We start from the raw sequence: 20,510 nt of genomic DNA on the forward strand, positions 1-20,510 counted from the left end.
AATCCAATAAATAATCCTTCATGAGCAAAAATGCACAAGGATAAACACTTCCTCAAATACAAGATAAAACAGGCTTTGTGTAGACAGAAGTCATGCCTTTAAGAACTGAAAGTCTGTAATCCATCTAAAAATGTTGCAAGCTTAGGCTATGTGGAATGTGTTCGTTTTGGACTGGAGAAGTGGCAAGGGTTGGTGGGCAGCAGTCATGGATGGTCCATTTTGACAAATATGACAACAGGTCACATAATGATATATTAGGTCAGATAACCAAAGCTTAATCAAATCCATTTTATTGACATTTCATGACCACAGCATCTCTATCGCTTAGAGGGGGAGGAGGAGGTGAACTTTTGCAGAGAGTGAGAGCGCGAGACAGTGAAAGCTAGAGAGAGTGAGAGAGAATGTCTTCCACCTTGTGTCTCAGGTCCAACAAGTGTGAAAAGCCTCCAGCCTCTATATACCAAGCTGTTTTCTCCAGGGACCGAAGCCAAGAGAATTCATTTTAATATCACTGTCCAGGATATTGTGTGCCTTGCCTGGGTCTGTTGAAATCTATGTTGTTTTACTGTTGCTTTGACAGAGGTATAATTGGGAGCTAGATTATTAATTAGGGGAGCTAGGAGTTATCATAGTAGTAATTTGTAGACCGATGTATGTGCTTAAAATCCTTTCTTCTATTAATAAATGTTTTAGTTTTAGTTTTGTAAAAAAAAAACCTCCAAGACTTGGTGGTCTTATTACTACTGAATTCAAGGCATGCATCGCAAAATAAAAATATACATTGCAAAAACAGCTGTTGCAGCTGTTTCAAGTTTTCCTCTGGGATTTGAGCAGCTCAGCATTTGCCATCCACTGTGCCATAACATGATAAAGTGCCACATAATATGCTTGTCAGCAAAGTTGAAGCCCGTGGAATAAAAGGGACAGTAGCAACACGGATATGACACTCGCTGAGTGAAAGAAAGCAGAGAGAATCAGTGAATGGTTGTTTTTTTGGAGTGGAGGAAGTATACTGTGGGATTCCTCAAGGATCCTATTAGGAACCACTGCTTTTCTTGATATATATTAATGACTTAGACTTGAGTGTTTAGGTCCCAAGGCACTTTACAGGAACATTATCAAACAAAATATGACAAGTCACATAATGATATATTAGGTCAGATAACCAAAGCTTAATCAAAGAGCTAGGTTTAAAGGGGTGTCTTATAAGAGGAAAGTGAGGTAGAGCGGTGGAAAGGTGCAGGGAGGGTATTCCAGAGTTTAATGCCTATGCAATTGAAGGTGCAGCCAACGATGATGGAGCAAATCAGGGATGTTCAAGAGGCCAAAATTAGAAGAGCGCAGATATCTCGGTTGGTTAGGGGGCTGAAGAATATTTCAGAGAAAGAGAGGAGCAATGCCATGGAGGGATTGAAAAAAAGGATGAGAATTTTAAAATCAAGATACTGCTTGACCAGGTGCCAAGGAGTGATAAGAAAACTGGACTTAGTACGAGTTAAGACATAGACAGCAGAGTTTTGGATAACCTCTCCTAGGTTACACGGGGTAGAATGTGGGAGACCAGCCAACAGCGCACTGGAACAGTCAAGTCTAGAGGTAACAAAGGTAACATGTATATGTATTTCAGCAGCAGATGAGTTGAGACAGGGGCAAAGTTATGGAGGTGAAAGTAGGCAGTCTTAATAATGGTGCAGCTATGAGGTCAGAAGCTCATCGCAGCTTCAAATGTGACATCAAGGCTGCAAATAGACTGACTTAACCTCAGGTAATAAAAAACAAAAAAATGCTGGAAAAACTCAGCAGGTCTAGCAGTATCTGTGGACAGAAAAACAGGGCTAACATTTTGAGTCCATATGATTCTTCAGAACTAAAGAAAAGTAGGAATGTGATGGATTTTATACTGTTTAAGAGGGAGTGGAGCAGGTGAAGCAAGGTAGAAGGTCAGGGATAGGTGGGAGCTAAGGAGAGATTGACCTAGATGTCATGGGCACAAGACAAAGGGATTGTTAATGGTGGTGGAACGAACCAAAGAAGGTGCTAATAGTGACAGAATGTGTTACTAGCAGAACAAGGATGAGCTCTCTGTGAAAGCACAACATAGAAACAAGTGACAGATGGCCGTGTGTGTGTGTGTGTGTGTGTGTGTGTGTGTGTGTGTGTGTGTGTGGGGGGGGGGGGAGGAATTGAGGAAAAAAGGATTAAAAAATGAATAAAAATAAACAATAAAAATGAAAAGAAATAAGAATAAAAATTAAAATTAAAATTTTTAAAAATTGGATTAAAAAGGGAGTAGAGATGGAGGAGAGAGTTCATGGTCTGAAGTTGTTGAATTCAATGTTAGGTCTGGAAGGCTGTAAAGTGCCTAGTCAGAAGATGAGGTGCTGTTCCTTTAGCTTGCATTGGGCTTCATTGAAACATTGCAGCACACCAAGGACAGACATGCAGGCATGAGAGCAGGATGGTGCATTGTAAAGGCAAGCGACAGGAAGTTCTGGGTCATGCTTGCGGACTGAGTGAAGGTGTTCTGCAAAGCAGTCACCCAGTCTGCGTTTGGTCTTCCCCATGTAGAGGAGACTGTTGCCAGGGAGAGGGATGGAGTCAGTAGCTAGACAATGGAGGTTCAGGTGCATAGAAGTTTAAGCTACTTTAACCTAGAACTGAGTGCGTGCAGTTGTTGGGCTCAAGGTGGTATATTCTGAGCGAGAGGCGCGCAGGAGAAGATAAAAGGCGTGATTCGAGGGGCCTAGCTGCAGTGACATCATGAGGCACAATGTGATGCGAGTGCAGGGAAAGCAGCTGATTGATGAGTACGATATGAGTATTTCTAGTCTTTAAAGTAAAAGTAAGGTCTTCAGTTTGTGTTTAGGTCTTTAGTAGTTTTTTTCTCACTTTTTCTTAAAAATAGCTTGTTAAGTATAAGGTCGATATTGGTGTAAAAAAAATTTTTTTTACAATAAAGTGCAAAAAGCAGGGGCTTCTTCAAGTGTAAAGAGTCCTGATGGCAGGACAGGTGATATGTTGCTACTGCAACATGTGGGAGCTGCTGGGTACCACGGTGATCCAGAGCGAACACAGCTGTGTTAAGTGTTCGCAGACCAAGAAACTTTGGATCTAAGTTGAGGGGCTGGAGTCCAGGCTGCAGACATTGTGCCACATCAGGGAGGGGGAAAGTTACCTGGACACTTTGCTCCAGGAGGCGGTCACACCCCTCAGATTAGGTACTTCAAATCTGGGCGGTGATCAGGGACAGGAGGGTGTGACTGCAGGTGAGGCATTCAAGGAGCTTCGGCCCCTGCAACTGTCCAACAGTTACGAGGTTCTTGCAAACTGTGTGGTCGAGAGCGGGCACTGCAGGGAGGATAAGCGAACTGACCATGGCACCGTGGTATAGGGAGCCATTCAAGTGGGTGGGGAAATAGGAATGTAGTAGTGGTAGGGGGCAGTAGAATTAAGGGGATAGATACCGTTCTCTGCAGCTGTGATTGAGAGTCCCGTGTAGCCAGCCTGGTGCCAGGGTTAAGGACATCTCCTCAAGCTGGAAAGGAACTTGGAGTGAGAGGGGAGAGATCCAGTTGTCATCATCCACACTGGTACCAATGACACTGATGGGACCAGAAAGGAAGCCCTGCTGAAAGAATTTGAACAGTTAGGAGCTAACTTAAAAAGCAGAACCTCCAAGGTAATAATCTTGGGATTACTACCTGAACCAATGGGTAAACTAGTAGAGGGTAAATAAAGTCAAGCAGTTAAATGTGTGGCTCAAAGATTGGTGTGGGAGGAATGGGTTTCAACTCATGGGGCACTGGCACCAGTACTGGGATAGAAGGGAGCTATTCCGGTGGGATGGACTTCATTTGAACCGTGCTGGGACCAGTGTCCTGAAGAATTGAATAACTAGGGCTGTAGGGAGAGCTTTAAACTAAATAAAGGGGTGGGGGTAGGATTCTGGAGAGGGGATATGTAGGCTTACAAGGCAAAAGGATATGGCAGCATTACAGGGAAGCTATTTAGGTAATGATACCCAGAGTGTGTCAGGAAGGGACAGAGTGCATAAACATAAAAAAAGCAGTAAATAGGATCAAAGGTGGAAAAAAAATGGTAAAAAGGCAATATTAATGGCTCTATATTGCAATGCATATAGTACTCGGAACAAAATAAATGAATTAACGGCATAAATAGAGGTTAATGCATATGATCTTATAGCCATTATGGAGACATGGTTACAAGGAGATCAAAGCTGAGAACTAAATATTCAGGGGTATGTGACTTTTCAAAAGGACAGACATGAAGGAAAGGGTGGTGGGGTAGCTTTGTTAGTACGAGATGGAATAAGTATGACAGCAAGAAATTATCTTGGATTGGAAGATGTAGAATCTACATGGGTGGAGGTAAGAAATAACAAGGGGAAGAAGACACCATTGGAAGTGGTCTATAAGCCCCCTAACAATAGCTATACTGTAGGACAGAGAATAAATCAGGAGATAATGAGGGCATGTCAAAAAGGCAATAGATTAGTCATGGGTGACTTTAACTGTCATGTAGATTGGGAAAATCAAATTGGCAGAGGTTGTTGGAAGGGGATAAACCAACCATGGTTAACCAAGGAAGTTAAGGATAGTATCAAATGAAAGAAAAAACATACAATGTGGCAAAGATGAGTGGTAAGCCAGGGGATTAGGAAAGTTTTAAAGACCAACAAAAGATGACCAAAAAAAAGAGGGAGAAAATAAACTTTGGGGGTAAACTAGCAAGTAATATAAAACATACAGTAAGAGCTTCTTTACATATATCAAAAGGAAGAGAGAGGCCAAAGTGAACAAAGGTTCCTTACAGAATGAGGCTGGGGAAATAATAATGGGGAACCAGGAAATGGCAGAGGAGTTGAATAAATACTTTGCATTAGTCTTCACGGTAAAAGACACTTATAGCATTCCAAAAATACTAAATAATCAAGGGGCAAAAGTGGGGGGAGGAAATAACTACAATTAATATCACAAGAGAAAAAGTACTGGGGAAACTGAAGGCCGATAAGGCCCCTGGACCTAATGGGTTGCAATCCAAGGATATTAAAGGAAGTAGCTGCAGAGATAGTGGATGCACTGGTAGAAGTCTTCCAAGAAGCCTTGGATTCTGGAAAAGTCCCAGAGGATTGGAAAACTGTAAATGTAACACCCTTATTCAAAAAAGGAGGGAGATGGAAAACAGGTAACTATAGGCCAGTTAGCTTAACGTCTGTCATTGGGAAAATGTTAGAGTCTGTTATAAAGCATGTAATAGCAGGGCATTTATAAATACATCATATAATCAAGCAGAGTCAGCATGGCTTCATGAAGAGGAACTCACACCTGACAAATTTATTAGAATTCTTTGAGGAGGTAACAAGCAAGATAGATAAAGGGGAACCAGTAGATGTAATATATTTGGATTTCCAAAAGGCGTTCGATAAGGTACCGCACATAAGGCTACATAATAAGATTAGAGTCCATGGTGCTGGGGGTAGTATATTAGCATGAATAGAGGATTGGCTAACTAATAGAAGACAGAAAGTTGGGATAAGGGGGTCATTTTCAGTATGGCAACCTGTAACTAGTGGAATACCACAGGGATCAGTGCTGGGGCCTCAATTATTTACAATACTTATTAAAGACATAGATGAGGAAAGTGAATGTACTATCGCCAAGTTTACAGATGACACAAAAATAAGTGGGAAGGCAAGTGGTGAAGATGACAGAGTCTACAAAGGGATATAGAGAGGTTAAGTGAGTGGGCAAAAACTTGGTAGATGGTATATAATGTGGGAAAATGCGAGGTTATGCACTTTGGCAGGAAGAACAGAGGAGCTGAATATTACTTAAATGGAGAAAGACTGAAGAAAGCTGCAGCAGAGGGGTTTGGGGGTCCTCATAAAAAGCTTGCATACAAGTTCTGCAGGTAATAGGGAAGGCAAATGGAATTTTGGCATTTATTTCAAAGGGAATGGAGTATAAAAATACTGAAGTCATGCTAAAACTATATAAGACACTAGTTAGACAACACCCTAGAATACTGTGAACAGTTTTGGTCCCCTTAACTAAGGAAAGATATACAGGCATTGGAGGCAGTCCAAAGAAGGTTCACTAGGTTGATCCCGGATGTGTCAGGATTTTATAAGGAGAGGTTGAGTAGTTTAGGCCTGTACTCATTGGAGCTTAGAAGAATGAGAGGTGACCTTATTGAAACATACAAGATTCTTAGGGGTCTTGACAAGATAGGTGCTGAGAAGTTGTTTCCCTTTGTGGGAGAGTCTGGGACCAGAGAGCACAATCTCAGAGTAAGGGGTCGCCCATTTAAGACAGATGAGGAGGAATTTCTTCTCTCAGAGGGTAGTGAATCTGTGGAAGGCTGTAGAGGCTGGGTCGCTACGTATATTCAAGGCTGAGATAGACAAATTTTTAATCAGTAAAAGAATCAGGATAATGGGGAAAAGGCAGGAAAGTGGAGTTGAGGATTATCAGATTAGTCATGATCTCATTGAATGGCAGAGCAGACTTGATGGGCCGAATGGTCTACTTCTGCTCCTACATCTTATGGTCTTATAGAATGATTTATTTTGGAAAACTAGAATCAGGAAAGTGCTCTTCAGATATGTGATCAACAAATGCAGTTACCAGGAGAACTGCATTTTGCCTAAAACATTTCTTTTTAAGTATTTAAGTATGGTCAGGTGAAAGGTAAGTACCCAGTACAAATGCTTCATTTCCAGCCAGGCATTTCTTTTTAAATGCAATTTGTGTATCTTTGCTGTTGTGGACGCCCACATTGTAAATACCAGAGTCGCTGCATCTCTCTTACACACACAAAAAAATTATGCTCTTTGTCAAAAAGTCTTCTGATGGAAAATTGTCAAAATACTTCCCTGTGTTAGGAGCCTAGACACAGAATAGAAAAGTGCCTCCGTTTAGAGCTGTCAAACACAAGAAAGTATGTAGCTAATGCTTTCAAAAGGCAGGCACAGATCCTTTGTAAAATGGAAAGTAAATCTGTCAGCACCTCTGAGTGCTGAGGCAATGCCAACACAAGCAATGCTGACTGATAGATAAATGTCTGCAGGACCTGAGCACAAACAGAATTCCAAAAAGCACTAGTTCATTATCTGAAGTCTACGCCTTGCAAATCTTCTTTTGTCATCCCAAGTAACCAAAACACTGTATATTCCACAAACTATTTGTTATTCTTGAAAGAGTCACTTTGCCCTGTCCACAATGCCTAATGAAGGAGACACAAACATGTCCACCATTTCTCCACCAAGTTAATATTCTTGTGATGGCTTCAAGTTGTGACTGAATTGGAATTTTTTCAGCTATTTAATTGACTGCCAAAATTTTCACATGCAACATGCGCCAAGTGGGTTTGATGCATCAGTTGTGATTGTACAAAAACAAACCTTGAGTTGATTTTCAGATGTAATAGGCATCATTTCACACTGAAAAAGCTTACTTTTTTTAAAAAGTGTGTTATAAGCAAGTAAACTTAATACAGCAAACGCTTCTACAGATATTATTAAATGTACATTACATGCAAATGTGCAATTCAGGTGAAAAATTACAATCATAATTCCACAAACTCCTTGTTGAATTTCTTAATGATTTTCAAGCAATAAAACTAGATTTTTCTTCTTTCAACAGAAATCATAGTAAAGCTCAGATTTTGACTATCATTTCTTTGTTACTGAAAGTAAAGTACTTTTTTGCCCTAACCTGACAGCATCATACAACTGTTCCCAGTTCTAGAAAAAAACACTAAACACACTGAACAAACAAAGGGAGACTGACACACCATTGAATGAGCTGGGAAAATGATGCTAAATAATAAAAAAGCAGAATCTTGAAATGCAGACTGTCAAAAATCTATTATATATCCTTACATTATTCTGAAACTTGTCTTTCAAAGGGTCATATTAATTGCAGTTTAATAACTAGGCTTGGCTTTGAGTGTAAAAACAACAGTAATGAAGACAATAATGGAACAAAAGAGTGGCGACTTCCGTTTCCATTCAAGACTTTTAAAGGAAGTAGGTAAAAACATTGGAGATGACCTGACTGTAATCTTCCAAAGTTCCCTCAATTCAGGAATTGGTCCTTTCGACTGGAAAATCACACGTTACTCTATTATTTAAGAAAGGGGGGGGGGGGTTGGGGAGAATTTGTCGCAAAATTACTAGTCTATTTTTTACGATAGTGTGTGTGGACGGTGTAAAAATTTTCAGCTGATCACAGAATGCCAGCGTCAGTTTCTAATGAGTAGGTCTTACCTGACAAATCTGACTGAGTTTTTTGAAGACGACTAAAATGGTGGACAGGGAATGTCTATGGATGTTCTTTATACAGATTTCCAGATAGCATTTGATAAAGTTCCTCATAAGAGGCTGTTAGCTAAAGCTGAAGTTCATGGAATTGATGGCAAATTAATGACCTAGTTAGGAAATTTGCTGAGGAACAGGAAACAGAAAGTAGAGATAATAGGCAGGTATTCTAATTGGTAGGATGCGACTAGTGGTGTCCCACAAGGATGTGTTGGGGTCTTGGCTAGTCCCATATTTATTAACTTAGATGATGCAATAGAAAGTCACAAATCCAAGTTGGCAGATATCACAAAGATAGAGGTCATTGTAAGCAGTGTGACTGCAAGCATAACATTACAAAGAAATATTAATAGATTAAGTAAATGCTCAAATTAGTGAAAAATGCATGTTGATGTCAGCAATTGTGTGGTTGTCCATTTTGTGCCTAATAGGATAGAATAGATGGCTTTCGAAATGATGAAAAGCTAAAACCAATGGAGATCCAAACAGACATGGGGTCCAGATGCATTGATCATAAAAATGTCATGGACAGGTACAGGAAATAATAAATTTATTGGAATGTTGGCCTTTGTATCTAGAGGACTGAGATACAAGTGGTTGGAAGTTGTGCTACAACTCTGTAAAGCTGTGGTTAGACCAACCCTGGAGTATTATGAGCAGTTCTGGGCAATAAGTCTTAGGAAGAATATATTGGCCTTGGAAGAAGTGCAGCATAGATTCACCAGAAAGATACATGGACTTCTCTGGGTTAAGTTACAAAGAGAGGTCACACAAACTATGGTTGCATTCTCTGGAATTTAGAAGGGTGAATTGATCAAAGTTTTCAAAATATTAAAAGGGAATTATACACTTTACCCTACTCTATATACTTACTTCTGCTGGTTGGGGAGTCTATGAGGAAGCATAGTATAAAAAGCAGAACCAGGCCTTTCAAGAGTGAAGTTAGGAAACACTTCTACACACAAAGGGTGTCAGGAGTTTGGAGCTTCCCTTCCACAAACAACAACTGATGCTAGATCAAATATTAATTTTAAATCTGAGGCTGATAGATTTTTGTTATCAAAAGATTTAGGGATCTGGACAAAGGTTATGGAGTTAGTTCACAGGTCAGCCGTAAACTCTTGAAATGGTGGAACAGGCTCATGGGGCTAAATTGCCTCTCCTGTTCCTACATTCCTATGTGTTAATGTTGTAATGGAATACTTCGCCTGTAGATATTCCATCTTTTGTATGACAACCAGGACATTTTTGTAAAAGAAATACCTGCATTAATTTAATACCTTATGAAGACCCTCAAATGTCTTAAACAGTTCCATACAAAGTACTTAAAAGTAAACCTCATAAGGGGAGGCAGTGACGTAGTGGTAATGTCACCCGGACTAGTACTCCAGAGGCCCAGGCTAATGTTCTGGAGATATGGATTCAAATCCCACAGCAGCCATGCCAATTCAATGAAGAATAAAAATCTGAAAAAGCTTGTCTCAATAACGGTGACGGTGAAACTATCATCGATTGTTGTAAAAATCGATATGGTTCACTAATGCCTCTTTGTGGAAGTAAATCTGCCATCCTTACATGTTGACTCCAGATCCATAGCAATGTGGTTGACTCTTAACCATTCTGAAACAGCCAAGCAAGCCACTCAATTCAAGGGCACTTAGGGATGGGCAACAAAAGGCTGGCTTTGCCACCAACATCCATATCCCATAAGAGAATTTTTTAAAAAGTTGTGGGCTGCTTTGTGCACAGCAAGATCCCACAAACAACTATTTGCACAACGGCAAATTGCTGCAGGGTAATCACAAGGGCTGCAAAATTAATGCACGACACACACATATCACTAGCTGTTTCAGCACATTTACAATTCCCTGCACAACGTGCACTGTAAACATTGCAGCCATCTGTGGCAACAAAAGCATACTTAAAGATTAGTGTGCAAGTGATGCACCCTACTGGGCTGCTCCTGCAGCACTTCATTCAAGCACTAATCATCTCCCATCCAAATTTCAATTTACTTGTGTAAATTAATGCCCTCAATTAATAGAAAAAATGCAGAAAGATTAGCTAGAGTCAAAAACAATAACCAGAAGAGCTTTGGTTAGACTGGAGTTTAGGGAGGAAGTTGAAACAAAATTCTTGCATATAATAAATATCTTGCATTTATAGAGTGCCTTTAAGATAGCAAAACATCCCAAAGGGCTTAATTCAATGCTGAGCCACGTCATGTGATATTAGGGCAGATAACCCAAAGCTTGGTCAAAGAACAAAGTTTTAAGGAGTGTCTTAAAGGGAAAAAATGGTAGCGAGGCAGGGAGGTTTGGGGAAGGAGTTCCAGAGATTGAGGCTTCTGCTGCTGAAGGCACAGCCATCAAAGGTGAAACAGATAAAATCTGGGATGTTCAAGAGGTCAGAATTGCAGGAGCATAAATAACTAAGTTTACAGGGTGGTGAGATTACAGAGATGGGGAGGTTATGGAGGGACGTGAAAACAAGGATGAGAATTTTAAAGTGAAGGAAGGACAGCAAACAGTAAAGGAGTATTGCATGATCAGAAAAATTGTAATAGATAAACAAATGGATTTGAGTTGATGCAGTCCTTAAGATGCCACAATGGTGTAAAGTAGGATATTCCAGGATACTGGCCAAGGAACACTGAAGGAATGACAATATATGTCCAAATCAGGATGGTTTGTGATTTGAAGAGGAACTTTTGGGTGATGATATTCAACAATATTGCCTTGTTTGTCCTTCTCTTTTGTAAAAATGGATGAGAAAATGCTGTTGAAGTAACTTTGATAAGTTGCTGCAGTGCACCCTGTAAATTGTACATAGTGCAGCCACAGTGCATCAGTGGTAGAGGGGATGGATATTGAGTCCAATGACAGGGCCACCAAATTACTTGGTGTCAAACATTTTGCATGTTATTGTGGTTACAGTCATCAAGGGGTGAATATTCCAACTCCATTTAAATGGTCAGGAAGTGAACCAGTTAAGCACACTCAACCTTTGCCATTTTCTTTTAGCCAAGGTGCTGACATAGTTAGTCCAGATTTACTTCTAGACAACAGTAGTCTCCAAGTCATTGAAGATAAGAAAATCAGGAATGGTTGTGCACTGAATGACAAGGAGAGATGGCAGGGATTTCTCCTTTTGGTATTTAATGCCATAATCATTACCTGTGCTTATTCCCAAAACTGGATGTTTCCCTGGTACTGCTGTGGGCTGGCATGGGATACTCTCATCTATCCCACACTAAGTCTCTTGTTCATCCATTTGCTCTGCATTGGTTCCTGGTGCCCCAGGATTTAAAATTCTTGAATTTATCTTTACGTGGCTTCAAACCCACACACTCCCAACCCAAAATCATCATTCCCAACCCCATGTTTTTGCGTATTACTCCCTTTTTTCGTCTTATCATTGGCCATAGCTTTAGCTGCTCCAGCAGTGTGGCTCACTTACACGTGCTAGAAGTTAAGTTCCAGCTGGAATTTTTTCCCTAAGTTTTCCTGTCTCACTATCTCCCTCTCCTTTGATGCCTTCTTTATAACTCAGTTCTTCAGCCAAGCTTTTAGTCTTCCCTCATAAAATCCCATTTTTTGGTTCTATGTCCATTTTTTTATGCGCTGGGTATTTTACTGTGCTACTGTTGCTACGTAAATGGAGTTGCTGATATTGAACAGCAGAAAAGGGCAAACTAAGTAAATGTTGGTAAAAGAGCTAGCATAGTTTTGGTAACTCATGACTAACAAGCCTAACAAAAGCTCTTCCACAGATTGCAGAGGTTCTCAACAAAGGAAAACAAATGAATGCCATATACACAGATTTTCAGAAGCCATTTCATGAGGTCCTGCAAAAGAAATTGTTAATTAAAATTATGACACAGAATTAGTAGCAACCTAGTCACCTGGATAGGAAATTGATTGGGAAGTATGGGCAGAGTGTCCGGATAAACAAATGCTTGCACTGGTGGAAAGCTACAAATGGTGACCCCAAGAATCAGTGCTGGGCCCCAATTTTCCACCTCATTTATAAATGACCAGGAATTGGGAACATAGAGAAACGTACCCAATATAAAAATGATAGTGTAGAACTTGAGTATTGCTGAAAAAAGAGACATGCCTTTGAAGCTTTTCGTTATGCACTCATCAGGACAGATCCTCAAGAATACCAACTGTAAAGGGAACAACAGTTTACATTGTATGAGAAGAGAGTGCTGATTGGTTGGCAAGTGAACTCTGATTAATAGAGCCATTGCCATGGAGAATGCACCAGAGAACAATAAACTGCCAAGCTTTTTTTTAAATCCAAACCAGACAGGTCAACTCTGATTGGTCAAAGGTCTGACATGGGGAATGAACTAGGGAATGGCTGTCCCCCAAGCTTTTCTTTAGCTGAAAAAGGTTCAATGCATGGACATTCGCCTTCCCTCTACAAAGGACAGGGCTGTGTGTATGAATATATGTAACTTCTAGCACGTGTAAGTGAGCCCAACTGGGAATCTTAAATTGGTTGTCAGTATAATTTTTAGCACAACCAGGATTGTTTAGCAAGTGCTGTCCAATCATGGAATCACATCTAATATTGGAAACTATGTTTTGAGTTAGGTACAGTTAGGTACTTTGCCTGTTGCAAACAGCCGAAGGGATGTGTAGTTTGATACAATCTGCCAGTCGTTGAGATGGACTGCCTACATACCTGGCATCACACCAGCACTGAAATCCATATGCCACATTATTCATTTGCATGATAGGCAGAACATCTTTTTGGCTTAACAGAAACATCCTGTTAGAGGAGCATACCACTCATGTTGCTACTGCATTATCGAAGCATGAAGTGGCTAGCATCATTTCTTGCTCAGACAAAAGTTTGGAAGACAGCCATTCCCTGGTTCATTCCCCATAGCAATGCCTTGACCAATCAGAGTCAATCTGCTTGGTTTGAATTTAAATAAAAGCTTGGCAGTTAACTGTTCCCTGGTGCATTCTCAATGGCAATACAGCTCACTTGCTATCAAATCAGCACTCTCTTCTCATGCAGTATAAATTGCTGTTCCCTTTACAATAGTTATTCTTGTGAATTGTCTTGATGAGTGCAAGATGAAAAGCTTTGGCATGTCTCTTTTTATCATTAATATCAAATGATATTAAGTTGGAAGGTATAGTTAATCATTGCATTTTATAACACAGGAGGCCATTCAGCCAATTGCACCTGCGTCAGCTCTTTGAAAGATCTACTTAATCTCACTCCCTTGTTTTTATTTTTTTTTTGCAAAAATATACTTTATTCATAAATCTTCAAAACCATTTCAAATCACCATTACAAAAATACAAACAGGTTCAACTTTTACAACATGAAACACAAGGTGTATCAGAACAAACAATGAATATTTCAATCATTGGCAGACATACATTTTAATCTGTACAGCCTGAGGGGCTCTTTACAGTTCCCAGCACCTCAGTGAACTGTGGCAGAAAGGTCTTAGGCAGCGACCCTTCCCCATTGCGCCTTTGCGGCGGCTGCCCCAAGCTTAACTGTGTCCCTCAGCACGTAGTCCTGGACCTTGGAATGTGCCAGTCTGCAACACTCGGTCGGGGACAATTCTTTACGCTGGAAAACCAACAAGCTTCGGGCAGACCAAAGAGCGTCTTTCACCGAGTTGATGGTCCTCCAGCTGCAGTTGATGTTTGCCTCGGTGTGTGTCCCTGGGAACAGCCCGTAGAGCACAGAGTCCTCTGTCACAGAACTGCTCGGGATGAACCTCGACAGAAACCACTGCATCTCTCTCCAGACCTTCTTCGCACAGACACAATCTACAAGGAGGTGAACAACGGTCTCTTCCCCACCACAGCCACCTCGAGGGCAACGTGCAGAGGGGGTGAGACTCTTGGCGTGTAGGAAGGATCTTACAGGGAGGGCCTTTCTCACCACCAGCCAAGCTACATCTTGGTGTTTGTTGGAAAGTTCTGGTGATGAGGCATTCTGCCAAATGACTGCCAGTCTGCTCAGGGAACCATCCCACAGGATCCACCCTCTCCTTTTCCCTCAGGGCCTTTAAGACGTTACGTGCTGACCACTGCCTGACGGACTTGTGGTCGAAGGTGTTTCTCTGCATAAATTTTCCCATGAGGGACAGGTGGTATGGCACGGTCCAACTACTTGGAGCGTTCCGCGGCATCATGGCCAGACCCATCATTCACAACACCAGGGACAGGTAGAACCTCAGCACTTGGTGACACTTGGTGTTTGCATACTGAGGGTCTACGCACCGCTTGATGCAGCCGCACACAAAGGTGGCCATCAGTATGAGGGCGATGTTGGGCAAGTTTTTTCCCCCTTTATCTAGAGGCTTGTACATCATGTCCCTGCGGACACGATCCATTTTTGACCTCTAGATAAAGCGGAAGATGGCTCGGGTGATTGCCACCACACAGGAGTGTGGAATGGGCCAGACCTGCGCCACGTACAGCAACAGCGAGAGTGCCTCACGCCTGATGACCAGGTTCTTACCCGCAATGGAGAGGGAGCGTCGCTCCCACATGCCCAGTTTCCTTTTCACCATAGACACTCGCTCCTTCCAGTTTCTAATGCGTGCCCTGGTCCGTCCGAACCATATCCCCAGCACCTTCAGGCCATCAGCCCTGACAGTGAAGGGGACAAAGGATCGGTCAGCCCATTTCCCAAAGAACATGGCCTCGCTCTTCCCACGATTTACCTTGGCTCCTGAGGCCAGTTTGAACTGGTCGCAGATGTGGAAAAGTCTGTGCACCGACAGCAGATCCGAGCAGAAGACGGCGACATCGTCCATGTACAGGGAGGCTTTGATCTGAGTGCCTCCACTACCTGGGATCGTCACTCCTCTTATGCCCGGATCCTTCCTGATGGACTCAGCAAAGGGTTCTATGCAACACACAAAAAGAACAGGCGAGAGAGGGCAGCCCTGCCTGACTCCAGATTTAATAGGAAAGCTATCTGATTCCCACTCATTGATTGAGACTGCACTACTGATGTTAGTGTAGAGCAGTTGGATCCAATTGCGAATTCCCTCCCCAAACCCCATTTTGGAGAGCACATCCACCATATAGGTGTGCGATATTCTGTCAAAGGCCTTCTCCTGATCCAGGCTGATGAGGCACGTGTCCACACCCCTGTCCTGTACATAGGCAATTGTATCCCTGAGCAGCATGAGGCTGTCAGAGATCTTCCTGCCTGGCACAGTGTAGGTCTGGTCAGGGTGGATCACTAATTCCAAAGCGGATTTGACCCGAGTGGCGATGACCTTGGACAGAATTTTATAGTCCACATTCAACAGTGAAATGGGTCGCCAATTTCTAATTTCCTCCCTTTTCCCCCTTGTGCTTGTAGATGAGGGTGATAATGCCTTTCCTCATGGATTCTGACATACTGCCGGCCAGGAGCATACTCTCGTACACTTCTAGCAGGTCTGGGCCGATCCAGTCCCACAAAGCCGAATACAACTCCGCCGGCAAGCCGTCGCTTCTGGGAGTTTTACTCTTCTCGAAGGACTCGAGGGCCTCAGTCAGTTCGTCAGGAGTTAGCGCTTTGTCCAGACTCTTCCGTGTACTGTCATCTAAGACCTCCGTGATAGAGGACAGGAAGGACTGGGAGGCCGTGCTGTCTGTGGGCTTCACGTCTTATAATCTGGCATAGAAGGATTTGCTGATCCTCAAAATGTCAGATTGCAATGACTTTACTGAGCCGTCTTCTTCCTTCAGGCTGCTGATCACAGAGCTCTCTCTGTGTACCTTTTGGAAGAAGAAACGTGAGCACGTCTCATCCTGCTCCATGGAGCGGACTCTGGAACGGAAGATGATCTTGGAGGCCTCCGAGGCAAAGAGCGAGGCTTGCTGGCTCTTCACCTCTTGGAGTTCCTCCTTGACATCGACCCCCATCGACTGCAGCCAGAGCAGGTTCTGCATGTTTTTCTGGAGTCGGGACATTTCCCCCTGTTCCTTTCTAGCTTTCTGGGTGCCTTTGAGGACGAAAAACCTCGATGTTTCCCTTGATCGCTTCCCACCAGTGTGTCAGTGACTCAAAGAGGGGTTTCATGGTTCTCCAACCTTTGTAATCCCTCTTGAGCTCCTCAATGTTCTCTGGGGTCAGCAGTTGCACGTTTAGCTTCCATGCCCCCCTGCCAACCCTCTGGTCCTTCTCTAAGTGACAGTCAGCCAGTAGGAGGCAGTGGTCAGAGAAGAACACTGGCTGGACGTCGGTGGATCTGACTGTGAATGCACGGGACACAAAAAGGAAATCTATCCTGGAACAGATGGACCCATCAGGCCGCGACCAGGTGTATCTACGCTGCGCTCCATCTGCAGGGTTGAAGACGTCATGCAGCTTGGCATCCTTTACTGTTTCCATCAGGGATCTGGACGTAGCATCCAATCTGCTGTCGGCCCTGCCGGATCGTCCAGCCGCATCGATGATGCAGTTGAGGTCACCGCCCAGAATGACCGGCCTGGAGGTCGCCAGCAGCAGTGGGAGCTGCTGAAAAACCTCCAGCCGCTCAGCCCCTTGTGATGTTAATTAACCAGAGTGGAGCATTCTTATACATTACGTCTGCTACAAAGAGGTGCCCGCCCACCACCTCCTTAACCTGGGAGACAGTGAAGCTGCCTCCCCGCAGCAGAATCCCCAGGCCGGAGGAACGAGAGTAGTTTCCTCCCGACCAGATCGATGGCCCATGGGACCACCATCAGAAACAACAGGTCAGCTTTGACCTTGGCAAGGTAATCCAAGGTCACAACACATCGCGTAGTAGATTTAATGCTACGCACATTTATGGATACAATCTTTAAACCCATTTTAAAGCAGTTAGTCGCTTACCAAACCTGTTGTCTGAGAGTTCCAGACTATTGGTCTGCTCCTTCATGCCTGTAGTGTGCTCAAATTGCTTCACTTTGGATGGGCTGAGGAAAGCATCCTGAACCTCCCCATTGGAGATGTTCTGCTCGGGTGGCAACTGGGGGTCCGTGCAGAGAGCGGGGTTTGAAATGTCCTCTGTTGGAGAAGCTTCTCCAATCCTCTCCCCCTCTGGGGCATTGCTGCTCCCGGCTTCCCAGAGTTGGGGTGCGCTGAGCGCCTCACTGTTCCCAGATTCCTGGGGTTGTGGTGCACTGGCCTCTTCGGGTTGTGGGCAAAGTTGGGGTGCGCTGGTCTCCTCATTGTCTCCAATGTTCTGGAGCTTAGATGTCTCGTTCTCCAACTCCCTAGCATTTTGCCGCTTCTTCTGTTGGCGCCGCCCTGGCCTTTCTTCGTCCGAAGAGCTGCTGCTCTTGTTATCCGTGTCGGATAGGAGATGCCTCTTGACTCTTGTCTGGGAAGTGGCTTGGTTTCTTTTTAGCCCTTTCTTCCTTTTGGCTCTCTTCAACAGCTGCCACTCCCCCTACTGCTTTCCCACTGCTGCCTCCTCCTCCTCCGTTGATTCGCTCTCCTGAGGAGTGGGAGGTTCAGGGGGCAGTGCTGTTGATTGGCTGTCTGTTGCCCCAATCTTTTCCTCCACCTTGTCTCTCTCTGTGTCCTCCTTTGTCCCGTTGTTCTCCCTGGGGGCCTTGGTGGTTGGAGAGGCACGAGGCATTTCTTCTGCTTCCCCCTCGTTGGCTTTGGCTGCCTGTGCATAAGTACGGCAACGTTTGGGGCAGGTCTTGTAGAGGTGACTTGCCTCGCCACACAGGTTGCAGCACTTAGCCTGTTTACAATCTTTTGTCTGGTGCCCTTCCTTTTTGCAGTTCTTGCAGAGGACAGCACTGCAGTTGGCCGCCACATGACCAGACTTGCCGCATGAGCGACAAAGTTTGGGTTGCCCAGCGTAGACAAGGTACCCACGGCTTCCCCCAATAGCGAATCTGGAAGGGGGGTGGAAAACAGCTCCCTTACCGTCGGTCTTGAGCGTTACCTTAACCTGGGGTTTACATGTCCAGATCCCCAAATTATCTTTAACTTCAGTGCAGCTCCCAACCTTATCGAAGTACCTGGTAAGGAAGGTGAGCACGTCAGCGACAGGGACGTAGGGGTTGTACAGATGCACTGTCACAACCCGTTCTCGATGTAACGGTAGAGCAAAAAGTGGCTCCGCCATCAGGATCTTCATTTCTGGCAGGTCTTTCTTTTCCTCAAACACCTTCAGTAGTTTGACACAAGCTGCCACTTGCTTGAAGGTCACATCAAAGAAACCAGCGCTGGGGAAATCCTGTAGGCAGTAGATCTCCGCAGCCTCGAAACCACACAGCTTGAATAGGATCCTCTTAGTGAAGGTGGTCCTATCCATTCCTGTTCCTTGCTCGCTGCCCTTCACCATGACTCAGATGGTGTTAGGTACCCCATGGTAAGGGGTTTGACTGGTTATCGCCATTGCTCTTTCCCTGGCAGAAACGTGATGAAGGTCTCTCCCCTGCCAGGTAAGTTTTTTTTATTTCAATTGCCCTTGAACTGAGTGACTTGCTAGGCCATTTCAGAGGGCAGTTAAGAGCCAACCACATTGCTGTGGGTCTGGAGTCACATCTAGATCAGACTAGGTGAAGATGGCAGACTTCCTTCCCTAAAGGGCAATAATAAACCAATCGGTTTTTATGACAATCATGTCATAATGACAATCATGATAGTTTCATGGTCACCATTCCTGAGACTAGGTTTGTAACTCCAGATTTATTAACTGAATTCTAATTCCACCAGCTGCCGTGGTGGTATTTGAACCCAATGCCCATTAATATTAGCCTGGCCCTATGGATTTCTAGTCCAGTGACATTACCACTACACAACCATCTCCCCTCAAGATTGCTGCCTCACAGTTACATGCATTATGAAGGTAGTGTTATGAATACATAACCTATTATAGCTAGTTACCTAACAATTTGCACTCATAATACAACATTTTTAATATAGAAAAATGTCTTAAGGCGCTTCATGAGGACGTAACTAAGAAAATGAACAGCAAAGGAGATACTCAAAGGGATGGGCGGTGCACAAGGACAATCTGCACTTGTATGTACATTTAAATGAGACACTGTCAAATGGGACTCTGGGGAATCCTTACAGACAGTAAAGAGAGTTAATAGTTTATTTCACTCACCTTATCTTTAGTCTAATCTTGTTTACAACTTCATCAATGTTAGCTAAAGACTTAGGAGAGAAAGAAAAGCCAAAATGAGAACAGTTTGTGAAAAGTTAAACTGAGTAAAGAGCAGCTTTAAATTCAGTAAGGCAGTGACTCCTAGTGGAACACAAAATATGCACAGTTAATCCTTCAAGCAAACATGAATTCTTCACAACATTAATTTACAGTTCTATTATCCATAAACATCGAGGTTATTCCAGATAACATATATTGAGCAATTTGTTTAGAAGAATGGCCAACAGAAGACTTTTAATGCAATTAAACTATTAACTTCTAGTCACACAACTGGCATCCCAATATAGACAAGATTAATAACAATTTGTTATTTATATATCTTCTTTAACATAATAAAATGTCCCAAGGTGCTTCACAGAAGCATTATAAGCAAATAGTGACACATAAGGTGATATTAGGGCAGAAGGCCAAAAACTTGGTCCAAGAGGTAGGTTTTAATGAGTGTCTTAAAGGAGCAGGAAAGTGAGGTAGAGAGGTGTAGGGAGAGGAATTCCAGAACTTAAGGTCTAGGCAACAGAAGGCAAGGCCATTTAAAATCAGGGATGCACAAGAGGCCAGAATTAGATGAGTGATGATAACTCAGGGGGTAATGGGGTTAGAGAAGATTACAGAGAGGGAGGGAAGAGGCCATCGAGGGATTTGAAAATAAGGATGGAAATTTTTAAATCGAGTAGCCAATGTAGGTCAGTGAGCACAGGGGCAATAGATGAACAATACTTGGTGTGCAGAAGGATACAGGCATCAGAGGTTTGGATGACCTCAAGTTTAAGGAGGGTAGGATGTGGCAGGCTTGATGGGAATGCATTAGAGTAGCCAAGTCTAGAAGTGACAAAGGCATGAATGAGGGTTTCAACTGCAGATGAGTTGAGCCAGGGACAGTGTCGGGCAATGTTATGGAAGTGGCAATAGGTGGTCTTAGTGATGGCACCAATACGTAGTCAGAAGCTCATCTCAAAGTCAAATATGAAAGCAAGGCTGCAAACAGACTGGTTTAGTCTCAGACAGTTGCCAGAAACAGGGATG

The 20,510-nt window shown here is 43.2% G+C and overlaps 1 protein-coding gene across 2 annotated transcripts in view; it reads right to left on the minus strand.

Moving 5' to 3' along the window:
* The window catches only part of vps53 (VPS53 subunit of GARP complex), a 267,763-nt gene that overhangs the window by 240,813 nt on the left and 6,440 nt on the right, over positions 1-20,510 (minus strand). For both annotated transcript variants that reach the window (XM_041197224.1, XM_041197225.1), the window contains one exon: positions 19,428-19,477. In XM_041197224.1, coding sequence (XP_041053158.1) covers positions 19,428-19,477 — 50 coding nt within the window. The remainder of the gene's footprint in view (positions 1-19,427; positions 19,478-20,510) is intronic.

Source organism: Carcharodon carcharias, chromosome 10, assembly GCF_017639515.1.
Source record: "Carcharodon carcharias isolate sCarCar2 chromosome 10, sCarCar2.pri, whole genome shotgun sequence".
NCBI lineage: Eukaryota > Metazoa > Chordata > Chondrichthyes > Lamniformes > Lamnidae > Carcharodon > Carcharodon carcharias.